Source organism: Balaenoptera borealis (genome assembly GCF_965194805.1).
Source record: "Balaenoptera borealis genome assembly, chromosome: 18".
NCBI classification, from domain to species: Eukaryota; Metazoa; Chordata; class Mammalia; order Artiodactyla; family Balaenopteridae; genus Balaenoptera; species Balaenoptera borealis.
This window is the reverse complement of record NC_138877.1, coordinates 79,403,971-79,417,941: the sequence shown is the minus strand read 5'-3', so window position 1 is coordinate 79,417,941 and position 13,971 is coordinate 79,403,971. Positions and strand designations below refer to the sequence as shown.

The 13,971-nt window shown below is 63.3% G+C and overlaps 1 protein-coding gene and 1 long non-coding RNA gene across 2 annotated transcripts; one reads left to right on the top strand and one right to left on the bottom strand.

Moving 5' to 3' along the window:
* Nucleotides 1–1,291: 1,291 nt before the first annotated feature.
* GRK1 (G protein-coupled receptor kinase 1) lies at nucleotides 1,292–13,971 on the bottom strand (the record flags this gene model as incomplete). The annotated part of the gene is made up of 7 exons (XM_082365238.1): nucleotides 1,292–1,999; nucleotides 3,106–3,307; nucleotides 5,200–5,324; nucleotides 7,665–7,748; nucleotides 8,432–8,589; nucleotides 11,736–11,863; nucleotides 13,273–13,971. 7 exons carry the CDS (start codon nucleotides 13,969–13,971, stop codon nucleotides 1,701–1,703), a joined length of 1,695 nt encoding a protein of 564 aa, XP_082221364.1. The 3' UTR covers nucleotides 1,292–1,700.
* On the top strand, nucleotides 6,222–8,302 carry LOC309615538. The gene is made up of 2 exons (XR_014236914.1): nucleotides 6,222–6,353; nucleotides 6,873–8,302. It is a non-coding gene; the product is annotated as an uncharacterized lncRNA (long non-coding RNA).

Below are 13,971 nucleotides of genomic sequence, written 5' to 3'. Positions count from 1 at the left end.
ATAAGTTTTTAGCGTTAAGTATGTCCCACGCACGAAAAAAGTTACTTGCTGTTTATCTGAAATTCAACTGTATCGATGCCCTGTCTCCTCTGGCCGTCCAGGCATAAGATGAAGGCAGAGGGGTCTCCGCCGGGGTTGCTGGTTCCACAGGAGAGGCTACACTTCAGGCGCCGTGGGCCCCGGGCAGGCACTCGGACGGCGGCCAAAGGCCAGGCCACACCCACCCCCTGAGGTTTAAATCACTCTGCTCAGGGCCATGGGGACCTAGAGCAGATTAAATGGGTTTAGAAAGACCAGAAGTGGTGTGTCTTGCACCTGAACGTAGTGAGGTGAGATTTACAGCCGTTAGATAATCTACGCGTCTCATCCTAGGACACAGAACCGGCGTCAGGGCCGACACAGCGATTGATCCTGCCGACAGCCCAGCCTCCCTTGGCCACGGGCCCCCATCTCAGCCTCCCAGGAGAGGTTCAAGTGGCAGTTTCAGGTCACAGACCAAAAGCACTGGACGGCTCTTCAGGGCCCCTGCAGGACATTATGGCTGCAGCACACCGGAGAGAGGGTCGTCCTGCAGGTTCGTTCACCAGGAAGGGGCTTTAATGCCCTCGGTGCCCAAGGGACCCGGAGGTACACTTGACACATCCCTTACACCCGACGGCTGTCTGAGCCCACAGCAGCCCGGGGCCAGCCCCCTGCCGTGGCTCCAGGCCAGCGCGGCCCCTGGTCCCAGGTGGCTCAGCCGCAGCCCCCAAGGTCGCGCTCCTCGGGGTCCCTCCTCTCTCGAGGCTGCTGGGGGGGCAGACGGCAGGGGTGCTACCACGCCCAGCATGGCACTCGGAGGGCAGAGGCGCTCAGGAAAGGGAGGGCACTGCTCCTGGCCGCCAGGCAGCTAACCCCACGTAGCAAGACCAGCCCAAAGCTGGCCCCAGGAGGGAGACCAGGAGGGGGCCAGGCCTTGCAGGCCAAGAGGCAGAGTCGGGGTGGGAAGCAGGTGCCGGGTGGGGGGAGAGAGCCGCTGGCCCGGCCTGTCTGCCGGGGGTGGGCAGCTTGTGTCCAGTTGTCATCAACTGGAGATGGTCTCGGGATGAGGAGAAGCCAAGGGGGGTGACTGCCGCGGTCAGCCTCACCCCCAGGCCCCTGGGCCTTCCCCTCCTCCCGGACACCTGGGCCCCGGCCGGCAAGGGGACCCCGCTGGAGACTCAGCCCCAGCAGACGTGGAGGTGGCATCCCCAACGTGCGGGTGGGGACCGGCCCGGCCCCGGCAGTGACCCGCCAGCTAGGGGCGGGGCCAGGCGCACAGTCCGGGCCTCTCAGCGGAGCCCGCAAGCCCACAGGCCGGGGTTTGCCGACCTCTGAACCAGCCCAGAGAAGGCGAAGGGGCCTGCGAAGCTGCAGCTGAGGTGCCAGGAAACCCGAACCGAGTCTTCACTCTCGCCGCCCAAGCCGCCGCCAGCTTGCATGTCCGCTCCAGGGCCTGGAGAGCCAAGCGTCGCTGGTGGATTCCGTCCCGGGACCACTGGATCCTTTTTGAGTGAAAGGGTGCAAAAGAGGTGGACTATTTACTGCTGGCGCTCCTGACCCTGCGCGGGAGGCCTGGCTGGACCGGCCTCCTCTGTCCTGCCTGTGCTGAGCGCCGGGCCACAGCCATGCGGCGGCCTGGCGGGAGGGGCTCAGCTGACCCACGAGGCGCTGCAGCTGGTCTAGCAAACCAGACACAACCCCGACTTGGACGAGGGGGCCGCCTCCTGCACGGAGATCCCCTTCATGTCGTCGGGCATCTGCCCGTCAGGCCGCCACACGTTCAGGTCCCCAAAGATGCCCTTCTCGATCATCTCCTCCTGCCAAGGGATGGGGCAGGTGCCGGTGGCAAATTCCTGGAAGAATTCTGTGTCCTCTTTGTCAAAGGCCACGCCCCTGACCGTGGAAAAGGCACCCACGTCCTGGATGTTCTTTGCATAGACAGTCCTGGAGTCTGGGACGAAGGGGGGGGTCAGCATCCCTGTGAGAGGACGGAAGACACGGGGCGTGAAGGGCCAGCCAGCGGAAGGAGGCGGCCGCGTGCCGAGAGCCCCCGCTCAGCCAGCAGGGCCGCTGCCCCTCATGCGGCCCTGGCGGTGACGAGGAGAGCGACACCCGCCACGGGGCGCTGAGCCAGGCTGGAGACTCAGAGTCTGGTCTGGACACATGTTGCCAGAAGCCAGCCCCCATCTGCGCCCCCTCCGCCCTGCCCAGAAGCCCCGTCATGAGGGTCGGCGGGCCCTTGGCTGCACTGCCCCCGACGCCGCCGTGCCCACCGTCTCTGCAGACCCCCCAGCCCCAGTGCCGGCCTCCCCGTCTGCAGGTCTACACCTCGATCACAACGTGCTCAGAACTGAACTCCCTGTGCCTTCACCCCGTCCCCCCTCGGCACAGACCCTGTGGCCTCGGGACTCAATCCGGCTCCGGCTTCCCCGGTCCTGACCGCTCGCTCGGGCTGCCTGACCTCCCCGGGCCTGGGGCTGATCTGGGCAGCTCTCCCTGTCACCCGGCACCTTCAGATCAGCCGGGGCTGCCACTGCCCTGACCCTTCCCCACCAAAGAAACTTCTCCTACTGGGGCGTCGGGCCGTGAGGTCACAGGCTCACACTTCCTGGGTGTGGGTTCTGGTGGGTGCGGCGGGTGCCATGCTTCTCTCCTGCAGACACGCGTGCACACACACACTCGCACACACTAGCTTGCACGCGACATGACAGCAGACGCTGGTGGAATGAACGACGGCTGGAGAAATCCTGCCTCGACTTGGATCGCAGGCTCCTTCAAGGAAACGCCTGACAGCGGGTTCAGATCTTCAGCTCACAGGTGTTTCCCACACACCCCATCCAACCCTCGCGGCCTCCTCGGGTCCCCAGGAGACCCACCCCGTGAACATCCAGTCCTGGGCGCGCTGGGATGAGCAGGGAACAGGGACGGTGGTGTCATCGGGGGCAGAGGATGCTCGGGGGGGGGGGTCCGCCCAGGCCGCCCGCCCCCCGACCTCACACTAAGCTGCCGAACGCCAACGGGATGGGGCGGCCAGCGAGGGTCGCCCAGGAGCCCCCAGCCCCAGCTCCCACACGCGGACAGTACCGGCCTCCAGCTGCCGCCAGTTGATGTCCCTGAAGAGCGGGCTGGCGCGGAGCCCATCACAGGAGCCGGCCCTGAACCCCAGGCGCCTCTCGGGGTCCTTCTGCAGCAGCGCCTCGCAGAAGTCCTTGCTGGCCTGGCTGAACTTGTCGGGGTAGGTGACCACCTCCTCCAGGACCCGCTGCTTCAGCTCCTTGTTCTCCACCTGCACGGCGGACACAGCGCCGTCAGCCCACGTCACACCCCTGACACCCACGTCACACCCCGGCCAGGCCCACCCGCATCGCCCCAGCTGCCACGGCAGCTCCGGACACGGCAGCTCCGTGGGCCCGGCCGGCCCTGCTCTCGGGGGTGCCTGACGCCCCCCTCCCGCGTGTTAGCACTTAAGGGCTCAGTGTCACTGGTCAGGGCGTGAGACCCTGAAGGTGGACACCTTGCACTCCCACGACCATCCCCCCCAGCTTGCCCGGCGAGGTGGCAGAGGTTCGCCAAGGGCAGACGCCCACAGGGTCCATGGAGCCTTAGTCCAGACCAGCTTTCCCGAATGTGACTTCCAGCCCACAAAATTCACTTCCAGTGGATCCGTCCCCAGGGAGCTCCCCGACAATCAGCCCGAAAGTCTCCAGCCCCACCTCAACCAAATGCTGCCCATTTCCTCTCCCTGTCGGTCAGATCTGCCCTTCCTGAAACGTCCTAAAACTTCACGGAAGTGGGATCATCCAGAGTCACTCTTCCGGGGCCAGATCCTTTCATTCATAGTGGTGAGTTTGAGACCTGTCCGTGTCATGGGTGTACCCGAGGTTCCTTCCCATCGAACACAGGGACCTCGGGTGGACCACAGAATGGAGGGACCACAGATGCCCTGAAGATGGACCACAGAAGGCATGACCCAGAGACGGGCCATAGAATGAAGGGGCCACGGATGGACCATGGAATGCAGGGACCACGGATGGACCAGAGGATGGACAGACCACGACGGTTCACTTTCTCACGAAATCTCCTCCTGCTCATTTTCACCAGAAAACAGGGGTCCTGTCAGGGCCGTGGGCTCTGCCAGGGCTCTGAGGTGGCGCTCCTATGGTGGCCTGAGGCCAACGTGGACCCCACACTGTGCTGCTTTACCCTGCTCTTCTGAGCTGAGGTCGGGAGAGACCCGTTGCTGGAGCCCAAGGCAGAGGTGCAGACGCACAGAGCGACCCTACGGGTTAGTCAGGGGAGGGGTTCTCACTCTCGGGGGACTGGAGACCGGACTGTCCCCACGTCTATGTCAGGAAAGGAGCGGGGACTGGGCGGGGGCCCTCGGGGAGGTCCAGCAGAAGAAACTGATGGCTGTGACCTCCAGGCAGGCCGAGGGGCCGTGGGCACGGACGAGCGAGGGGTCATGTCTAAGGTACGGTTCACAGCAGGCCTCCCTCCTCAGCCCCTCATGCCTGCCCCACAGACAGCCTCAGCTCCGAGCAGAGGCAGCGCGGGGTCCAGGGAAGGGGCTGCTTTGCTCCTTTTGTTGTGAACAGTGGTGGGGCTCTGAACGACACCTATTCGCGGTTCTGCTGGGCTGGGCAGAGCTCCCCGGGGAGACGCGGGGCCGCCACGCGGACAGGAGGCGGGGGGCACGGGAGGCAGGGCCCCAGCACGGCCGCCCCCGGTGCCCGCTGCCCCCAGGACGTCCAGGGAAGCGGCCGGGCCTGGAGCAGGGCCTGCAGCTCAGCACCCGGGGAGGCGAGCGCTGGCCTCTGGGAAGGGCAGGGAGGCCGCCAGCGGGTGAGCCGCGCCCCCCAGAGCAAGCGCTGCTCGTGGGGGCGGGGCTTGGGGGGGGTCCAGGCTCCTCTCCTCCTGACACGCTCCTTGGCGCACGGAGACCCAGGAAATGAGGTCACCGTGTGCACCACGAGAAGCCTAGAGCTCCCCGAAAGGAAGGTCACCAGGTCAGCTGGGGGACACTGCTCCTGTGACCCCAACAAGGAGGGTCACCAGGTCCTGCGGGGACCCTGCTCCTATGATACACACACACACACGCACACACACACATGCACACACGCACACACACACGGAGCTGATGCCAGCTCAGCTGCAGGGACACCGCTGGCCACCTCCTACCTTCTCTCCGCGGGCTCGGAAGGGGCCTCTGGCCGCGATCATCTCATACAGTGTGACGCCCAGGGAGAAGTAATCCACGGCAAAGTCGTACTCCTCACCCCGCAAGAGCTCCGGGGCCATGAAGCCTGCGACAGGAGCACAGCGCGACTCGGAGACCAGCACCCGGCACACACCTCCCGTCTCCCCGGAACCCAGCAGGGTCCTCGCTCCGGGACACACGGGGCTGCCCCGTGCCCACCCACCAGGAAGCGCTCGCCCGGTTGTGAGTGTCCCCTTGGGCACAGCCCTCCCTGGCGGGAGCCCCCTCCACCCAGGGTGGGTCTCACCCCCACTGTGGTGCCCATGGCGGACAGAGCCAGTGCCTGAGGCTCACGCAGGACCTGTGGTCAGAGGCAGGCGCTCAGACCCGAAAGGGCACAAAAGGAGAGGCTGAAGCCCCGACGCTCCTAAGAGCAGTCCAGACCCCCAGTGGCCCATGCGCTCCACTTCTGGGGAGTCGGGGCCACGTGCTGGGCCCTGCAGGCTGAAGGGGACACCCCGAGAACCAGCTCTGGCCTCCATCCCTTTGTGCCCCGTGCAGAGGCCAGCCCAGCGCATGGGAAGGGTAGACGGGCAGCATCTGGGGCCCATGGTCCACTCCCCCGGGGCCCAGTAGGTAGTTGAGGCTGGGCGCCGGGGTGGCTTCTGTGCTCAGATGACTAGACACCCCCCCAGAGGCAAAGCTGAGCGTGTCCTTTTGTTTCCAGCCCTGCCTGGTCCTTCAGCATTTACGTGTGTTCGCGGCAAGTTCCCAGGAGGGACATGGCTGGATAACACGGGCCACGCTGCTGTGGCCACAGGATATTCTCCCGGAGGTTACAGGAGTCAAGTTCCAAAGAGGCCCTGAACACAGCCTCTTTTCAGGGATTACAGTGCTGGCCAGACGGCTCAGACTCTGGAGAAGGACACGTCCCACCAACCACAACTTCTCCATGAAAACGGGCCCGAGAGGAGGGCCCGCCGACCACAGAGACGCCACATCCCTGCAGCAAATGGTCCGCTGGCCCCTCCAGTCTGCTCCACCCGCTGGGACCCAGTGACACGTCTGTCTCCCAGGGTCTCACGCGGCGACGATGAATCTTTTTCGTGTGAAAGACGGCACGAGCGGGCAATGGGTGAGTGAACGCAGCCTCGGTCTAGGCGCCTCCCCCGAGCCCCGCGGTGCTGGCACAGCGAGTGCCCCTCTGGGTGGACTGCGGCTGAACCGGGGGCAGAGGCTCGGCTCTGGGGACCTGGGCTGGAGGGAGCAGGGGGACCAGGGGAGAGGGCACGGAGGGCTCCCCGAGCCTTCGCTGGACGCCCCACCTCCTAACTCACACCGACCCCAGCCTCCGCTGCCACTGCTTGAGGTCCCCGCGCCGCCTGACCCCAAACACACAGGCCAGCACAGCCCGCAGGCAGAGCCCCCCGTCCAGGGCTCAGAGCCGCTCGGCAGCCGCGGCAAAGCCTGGGCGCCCCCTAGCGGCCGGTCGGGCCTCGTGCAAGCAGGGCCGGTGACACCCCAGGTCCACCGACTCCAACCCTGGACCCGATCAGCCAGGAACAGGCGAGCGGCATTTCGCTCACACGCTCACGCCCTGGAGAGGAACCTCAGAGGATCCGGAAAATTCACGACAGGACCTCTTCCCAAACAGAGCCGCAAATGAGACAGACCCACCGTGGCAACAGGCACAACCCCAAAAGGAGCCCAAAGTGCAGGATGGGGGCTTCGGGGACAAAGCAAGACCCAAGCGGCCCAAGTCCCAGGAGCAGCTCTTTCTCCCCGAAGCCGGTCAAACAGGGAAGAAGCAGATCTGCTAAGAAGTCCTACAGAAAACCCGGCCATCAGGAGCACAGCGTGCTCGGACCGTCTGCCGCACCATGTGTGAGCGCGAGCCTGGCTGTCACCCCGGCCCCTGCGGCGGGCACCAGCGCCCCCTGACCCCCCTCTCCCGCTCGGATGCCTCTTCTCTGCGCCCACCTGCCTGGGCGTGAGAGGAGATGAGGTGGGGACAGGAGACGCCAGGCACGCACATGCACACAGACACACAGACGCACACGTGCACAGTCACACACACAGACACACGCACAGTCCAGGGGCCATCTCACAGCTGAGCACCTGCCAGGCCCTGCCCACCCACCCTGGCTCTGTGCTGCTTCCCTCAGTGCAGACCCCCAGGCTCTGCCCGTGGCCGGCGCCGGGGAGCTTCCGTCACAGAGGGCACACGTGGCAAACAAGGAGTGACTGTTCAGGGGGTCGGGGGTCATCCCTGCGTGGGTGCCGGTCCCCCGGTCTCACCCTGAGAGGGGAGGGATGAGGGAGAACTTCCCGACAAGCCCCAGCCCTCACCGTGACGCCCACACCAGGCCACGGGACCCCAGGACCCCAGGCCTCGTCCCCTTCGCCCCCATAGCGGCTGCCCTCACCCCGGCTCTCAGGCCCTCACCTGGCGTCCCCGCGAAGCCCTTGGTCTTGGTCTGCCCTTCCTTCAGCTCCACGGCCAGCCCAAGGTCAGAAATTCGGATGTTGCCTGGAGAACAAACATGGGCTCAGGTCACACGCGGCTCCACAAACAAAGGCCCCTGGGGTTCCTGGACACACACACGTGCACGAGCATGGCGCACACACACAGGGGCCGCCGCTCCCCGCTCAGACTGCGGAGGGACCAAGGGTCCCAGCAGTGCTCGCAACTGGAATCCGGGGCATAATCCCCCTAAAGCCAGCCTCCTCGTGGCTCTGTCTTCCCCGAGCTCTGCAGCAATGGCCTTTGGGGCACCAGTGTGTCCGTCTGACCTGTGATGGGGAGGGAAGGGGAGCTCTAAAGGGACTTACGGGAACCTCAGTCTTGGGGGTTATTTCCTGACGAGAATCCCGGTTTGACTCCTCACGAAGACAGCAAGCTAAGTGATCGAGTGTGGACTCAGCCATAACCGTTAGCTGTTTACTAATAGTTCCACACCCTCCGGCATCCTGGACTAACTCCCTTTTGCCCTGGGCACCTAGCCATGCACCAGATTTCACCAAAGCCCGTTAATAATCTCCCTCGGGGATAATGCCATGCGGTCGCAAAATAGCTGAACAAACTTGAGGTGTGTCTTGGTGCCGTAAAACTATAACGAGCATCTATCAAAGCTGGTCCCTCCCCTACCGATGACCAAGCAGGCTACAGAGGTGAGCAGGGCGAGGGGAGGCCGGGAGGGGAGTCCGCCTCACCATCGTCGTCCAGGAGCACGTTCTCGGGCTTGAGGTCTCGGTAGATAATGCCCCGCTGATGCAGGTGCTCCAGGCCGCTGATGATCTGGGCCGTGTAGAAGATGGCGCGCGGCTCCTGGAAGCCGGGGTTCTCCTCGTCCACGTTGTAGATGTGGTACCTGGGGGCAGACCACATGGAGCCTGTGCTTCTCTGGCACAACCAGAAGCCGCGTGCCCACGGTTTTGATGGGAAGTAAAATCTCGGGAAAGCGTTGAGGCCTCCGAATCCCACGTTGTGTCGGCAAAGCGTCCGTCATTTCAGCCTTGGCGTCCAGCCTGAGGGGCCCGCAGCAGAGCCCGGACCACCGGCCACTGGTGTCTGTGTCCTCACAGCCCCTCAGCACAGGGGAAAGGCAGGGCAGCTCTCCCCTGCCCCGGCCCACGGGGAGAGAACAGGGAAACAGGCCCCAAAACCACTTTACAGCCACCAGTGAAGGAGCCAGGCAGAGGGAGGCAAAGGCGGGCCACGTGGCCAGCCCACATCCCATCCAAAGTGAGCAGCTGACCCAGAGCCCAGGAAGCATGTGGGCCGTTTCCCCAGAGACACACAGACTCCCCGGCGGGCCCTCAGAAGACGCCCCCCGGCCTCCCAGACTCTCCTATCTCCCGTTTCCCTGTCACATTGTACAGAGAAGCAAAACCTAACAAGCAAAGTATTTAAACTAGAGAACAACCAGGGAGAGGAGAGGCAGGCCAGTAATCTCGAAGAAAACAAAAGAGAAACCCTCACGTCAGCCGGAGCAACAGCAAGAATGGCTTTTATGCTACATGTACATTTGACTACAGTGTCCTGCGGTACAGTGCGGGGTAGTACAACGCAGCGCGGTACAGTAGCACGTACAGTGTACTATAGTACAAGGCAGTGCGGTACAGTGGCACGTACGGTGTACTATAGCACAACGCAGCGCGGTACAGTGGCACGTACGGTGTACTATAGCACAACGCAGCGCGGTACAGTGGCACGTACGGTGTACTATAGCACAACGCAGCGCGGTACAGTGGCACGTACGGTGTACTATAGCACAACGCAGCGCGGTACAGTGGCACGTACGGTGTACTATAGCACAACGCAGCGCGGTACAGTGGCACGTACGGTGTACTATAGCACAACGCAGCGCGGTACAGTGGCACGTACGGTGTACTATAGCACAACGCAGCGCGGTACAGTGGCACGTACGGTGTACTATAGCACAAGGCAGCGCGGTACAGTGGCACGTACGGTGTACTATAGCACAACGCAGCGCGGTACAGTGGCACGTACGGTGTACTATAGCACAAGGCAGCGCGGTACAGTGGCACGTACGGTGTACTATAGCACAAGGCAGCGCGGTACAGTGGCACGTACGGTGTACTATAGCACAACGCAGCGCGGTACAGTGGCACGTACGGTGTACTATAGCACAACGCAGCGCGGTACAGTGGCACGTACGGTGTACTATAGCACAACGCAGCGCGGTACAGTGGCACGTACGGTGTACTATAGTACAAGGCAGCGCGGTACAGTGGCACGTACGGTGTACTATAGCACAATGCAGCGCGGTACAGTGGCACGTACGGTGTACTATAGCACAACGCAGCGCGGTACAGTGGCACGTACGGTGTACTATAGCACAAGGCAGCGCGGTACAGTGGCACGTACGGTGTACTATAGCACAAGGCAGCGCGGTACAGTGGCACGTACGGTGTACTATAGCACAACGCAGCGCGGTACAGTGGCACGTACGGTGTACTATAGCACAACGCAGCGCGGTACAGTGGCACGTACGGTGTACTATAGCACAAGGCAGCGCGGTACAGTGGCACGTACGGTGTACTATAGCACAACGCAGCGCGGTACAGTGGCACGTACGGTGTACTATAGCACAAGGCAGCGCGGTACAGTGGCACGTACGGTGTACTATAGCACAAGGCAGCGCGGTACAGTGGCACGTACGGTGTACTATAGCACAACGCAGCGCGGTACAGTGGCACGTACGGTGTACTATAGCACAAGGCAGCGCGGTACAGTGGCACGTACGGTGTACTATAGCACAAGGCAGCGCGGTACAGTGGCACGTACGGTGTACTATAGCACAAGGCAGCGCGGTACAGTGGCACGTACGGTGTACTATAGCACAACGCAGCGCGGTACAGTGGCACGTACGGTGTACTATAGCACAACGCAGCGCGGTACAGTGGCACGTACGGTGTACTATAGTACAACGCAGCGCGGTACAGTAGCACGTACAGCATAGCGCAGTGTAACATAGCACAGCATCACGGCCCAGCACAGTGCAGGGCAGGGTAGGCGAGTAAAGCGTCATGCTCTCTCCGCTCTCCAGCTCGTGCTATTTGCACTTTCCAGACCCTTCGCTCCTCCTCCGTGAACTTGCACAGGTGGCTCAGTCAGGATCTCAGAGCCTCACCTGGAAAATGGGGCCAACAAGCTCACCTGGCAGAGTTTCAGTGCAGGCGAATCCAGGCCCGAGGACGGAGGCACAGCGATGGCCCCCTTGTGTGAGGGCCGTGTGAGTCGTCTCGGTGTCTCAGCTGTGTTAGCTGACTCTCCACAGCAACCTCGGAACACCAGTGCCTCATCTCTACCCCCATTTTACGGACCAGCACGCTGGGGCAAGAGCGCCCGTGTTGCCCAGCTGGCAAGCGGGTCTTTTCCCCTCTGAGAGCCAGTGATCCAACTTCTCCTGGGAGCCCAGGGCCGGGCCCTCAGGTCTCCGGCAAACCCAGGCCCCGTAGGGCGATGACGCCCTCTGGTTCTCCCTGCGGTGGATGGCCAAGCCACAGCCCCCAGAGTCGGCCACACGGCGCTTCCGCTCTGCCACCACCCCCAGAGTGCGTCGTTGACGAAGTTTGTCTTCATTTGCCATCCCTCTTGAAGCACGGCCCTCACCCCGCTTGAGGCCCCCTCCCACCCCTTTACCCCCCCGTCCACTAGCACTCGATCCACAGCTCCACACGCCCTGCTGCCCACACCGCTCACCCCGCCGTCCACATGAACCCGAGGCCCACAGGACGGGCCCACGACTAGAGAGCTTAGGCCACCTCCCCCAGGGCTCCTGCACTTCACTGGGACTGAGGACACATCGTCTCGAGGACCAGCAATCCGACCACAAAGAGAAGGGCTTAGATGGGGACCGGGCTTCTTGTCTTTATCGCCACGTTCTCAGCACGTGGGAAGCAGCCCCACGGGGCCCCAGAGAGCCCCTCTGCACACTCGGCCGCGTGGGCCCTCCCATCCTGCTCCGACATCGGAGAGAGAAGCGCTTACCTTATGTCGCCTCCATTCATGATGGTCATCACCAGACAGAGGTCGGTTTTGGTTTCGAAGGCGTAGGCCAGAGACACGATGAACCTGCTGTGGACTTTGGCGAGAATCTTCTTCTCCACCATCGCGCCCTGGAAAGCAGGGTAAGAGCCCAGGGTTAGGTGGGAAAGTGATATTGCCAAAAAGGGCCAAGTTCCACAAGCCAGAAAATGTCGCGATAAAACAGAATCAGAGTTGCCGGTATATTTTAAAAGTGGCTGTACAGAGCAATTGCAGATAACTTAGAGACATGCCTCACATGCCCCGTTTCACAGAGACAAGATAGGGCCTGGGAACCCGTCACGTACAGAGGACTTCGGGGTTCCTAGGGCCGCCAGCAAGCGGGCTTCTGCCAACCAGCCTTAGAAATGTGGCTGAGGGTCCCGGCAGGTCCCCAGGCACCCTGTCGGCACTGACCTTCCCTTCCAGCTCTTCCTGCTGCAATCCCAGCCCCTCTCCTCCCATCCAGGCCTCTGAACAGCACCTTTTCAAGCCACCCCGCATCCCTGTTCATTATATTTATTTTAAGAGCCCATGAAGTCCATTTAACGTGCTTTTGAAAGCTGTGTTGGGTAAGGAGAAAGAGTCCTTTTGAAGGAGGAGTTCTTGATGTTGAGAAGCCCTTTCTACCCCCTGCGTGGGAAGATTTTACTTTGTAAAAGTTTGATAAGTTTCCTGAACTCGGGAGAAGAGAGGCTTAATACCCTAACAGTTGGATTCAGATTGCAGGTAGATGGTCCTGAAGGTAACTGCTGCCCCCAAAGGCCATCAGGCAGAGCACCATCGAGGGACCCCGGGGTGGGGTGCGCTGGGGTAGCTGCTGTTTGCCCCCAGCGTGATCTGTTCTGTGCAGCGGGAACGGGAGGGAAGCCCACGCAGGCAGAACGCGCGGCTGGAGCTTAAGCAGCTTTGGCTGATCCCGCCCGAGCGGGGCCTGATGCCAGAGGGAGGGTGGGCGCCGCTCAGAGCAGCTGCTTCCGCCACCCCCAACCCCCGGCCCAGACAGCGCTGCACGCGGGCACCTCGGGGCCTCCCCACACCAGCCCTGGGGAGACTCCCCCTGCAGCCTCCTCACAGCACAAGCCAGGGAAAGTTCCAGAAAGTCAGAGTAAAGAATCTGGAGACTCATCCCAGCAGCCTCCCTGACACCGGCTGCTGCAGTGCGTGGCCCTGGTGACAAGCCGAGAAGCGTGGTGCCGTGTGGCACAGGACCCGCGCCAGCCACGCAGGGCCGCTCTGCAAGGAGGGGCGCGGCGGACCCCGCCCGTCCCGGGCACCGAGGCTGGTGGTTTAGAGTGGCTGGACAAGCCGAGCATCCGAGCACCGCCGGCACCTGCCGCTCCGAGCCAGGGCCTTGGCCGCCAGGCAGACAGGCGGACTCGACGAGGGGGCGCGGGGGACCGACCCCACCCAGGGCCGCACGGCGGGGGCGCCCACCACGGGGTGAGCCGGCCCAGGACGCCCCAGCCCCTACCCGCCCCCCGATGCCTCGGCAGCCCACCTTGTAGCCCTTCCTCTTCTTCAGCCGCTTCTTGTTCAGTTTTTTGCACGCGTACATCTTCCCGGTGGCCTTCATCTGGCAGGCAGACACCTCCCCGAAGCCGCCCCGCCCCAGGACCCTGAAGTCCAGGAACCAGTCCTCGCCCACAGGCTGGGCCTCCAGCCACTTCCACTGCAGGAAGCGCTGGAAGTACAGGCTGTCCAGGTACTGCTGGAAGGGGGCCTGGCTCAGGTGCGCCAGGGTGGCCCGCAGGAGGGGCTGGAAGAGCCTGGCCCCGGCCTCCGCCGGCCCCTCCCGGGCCTGCGTCGCCGTCTCCTTGTCCAGGAAGCCGCAGAAGAGCTTGGCCTGGGGGTCCAGGTACTCGGCCCGGATGGCCTGGGCCTTCTGCGGCCGGAGGTCGTCATCGGCGGTGTCGTAGTCCTCGATGTCCCTCCAGAGCCCCAGGGCCGGCACGTGCTGCTCGTGGGCCTGCAGGAACTGCTGGAAGAGCCGCTTGCCGATGGGCTGCTCCGAGCACGCGCTCTCGAAGCCCAGGTCCAGGCTCGCCTGGAGCGCCTCGCACTTGGACAGCGGGGGCAGCTTGAGCCGGGCCAAGTACTTCCTGTCCCGGGAGGTCGGGCCGCTACTTGCGTCGAAGCTGGCGCGGGCAGCGATGAAGGCCGAGTTGGCCACCACCGTCTCCAGGGACCCGAAATCCAT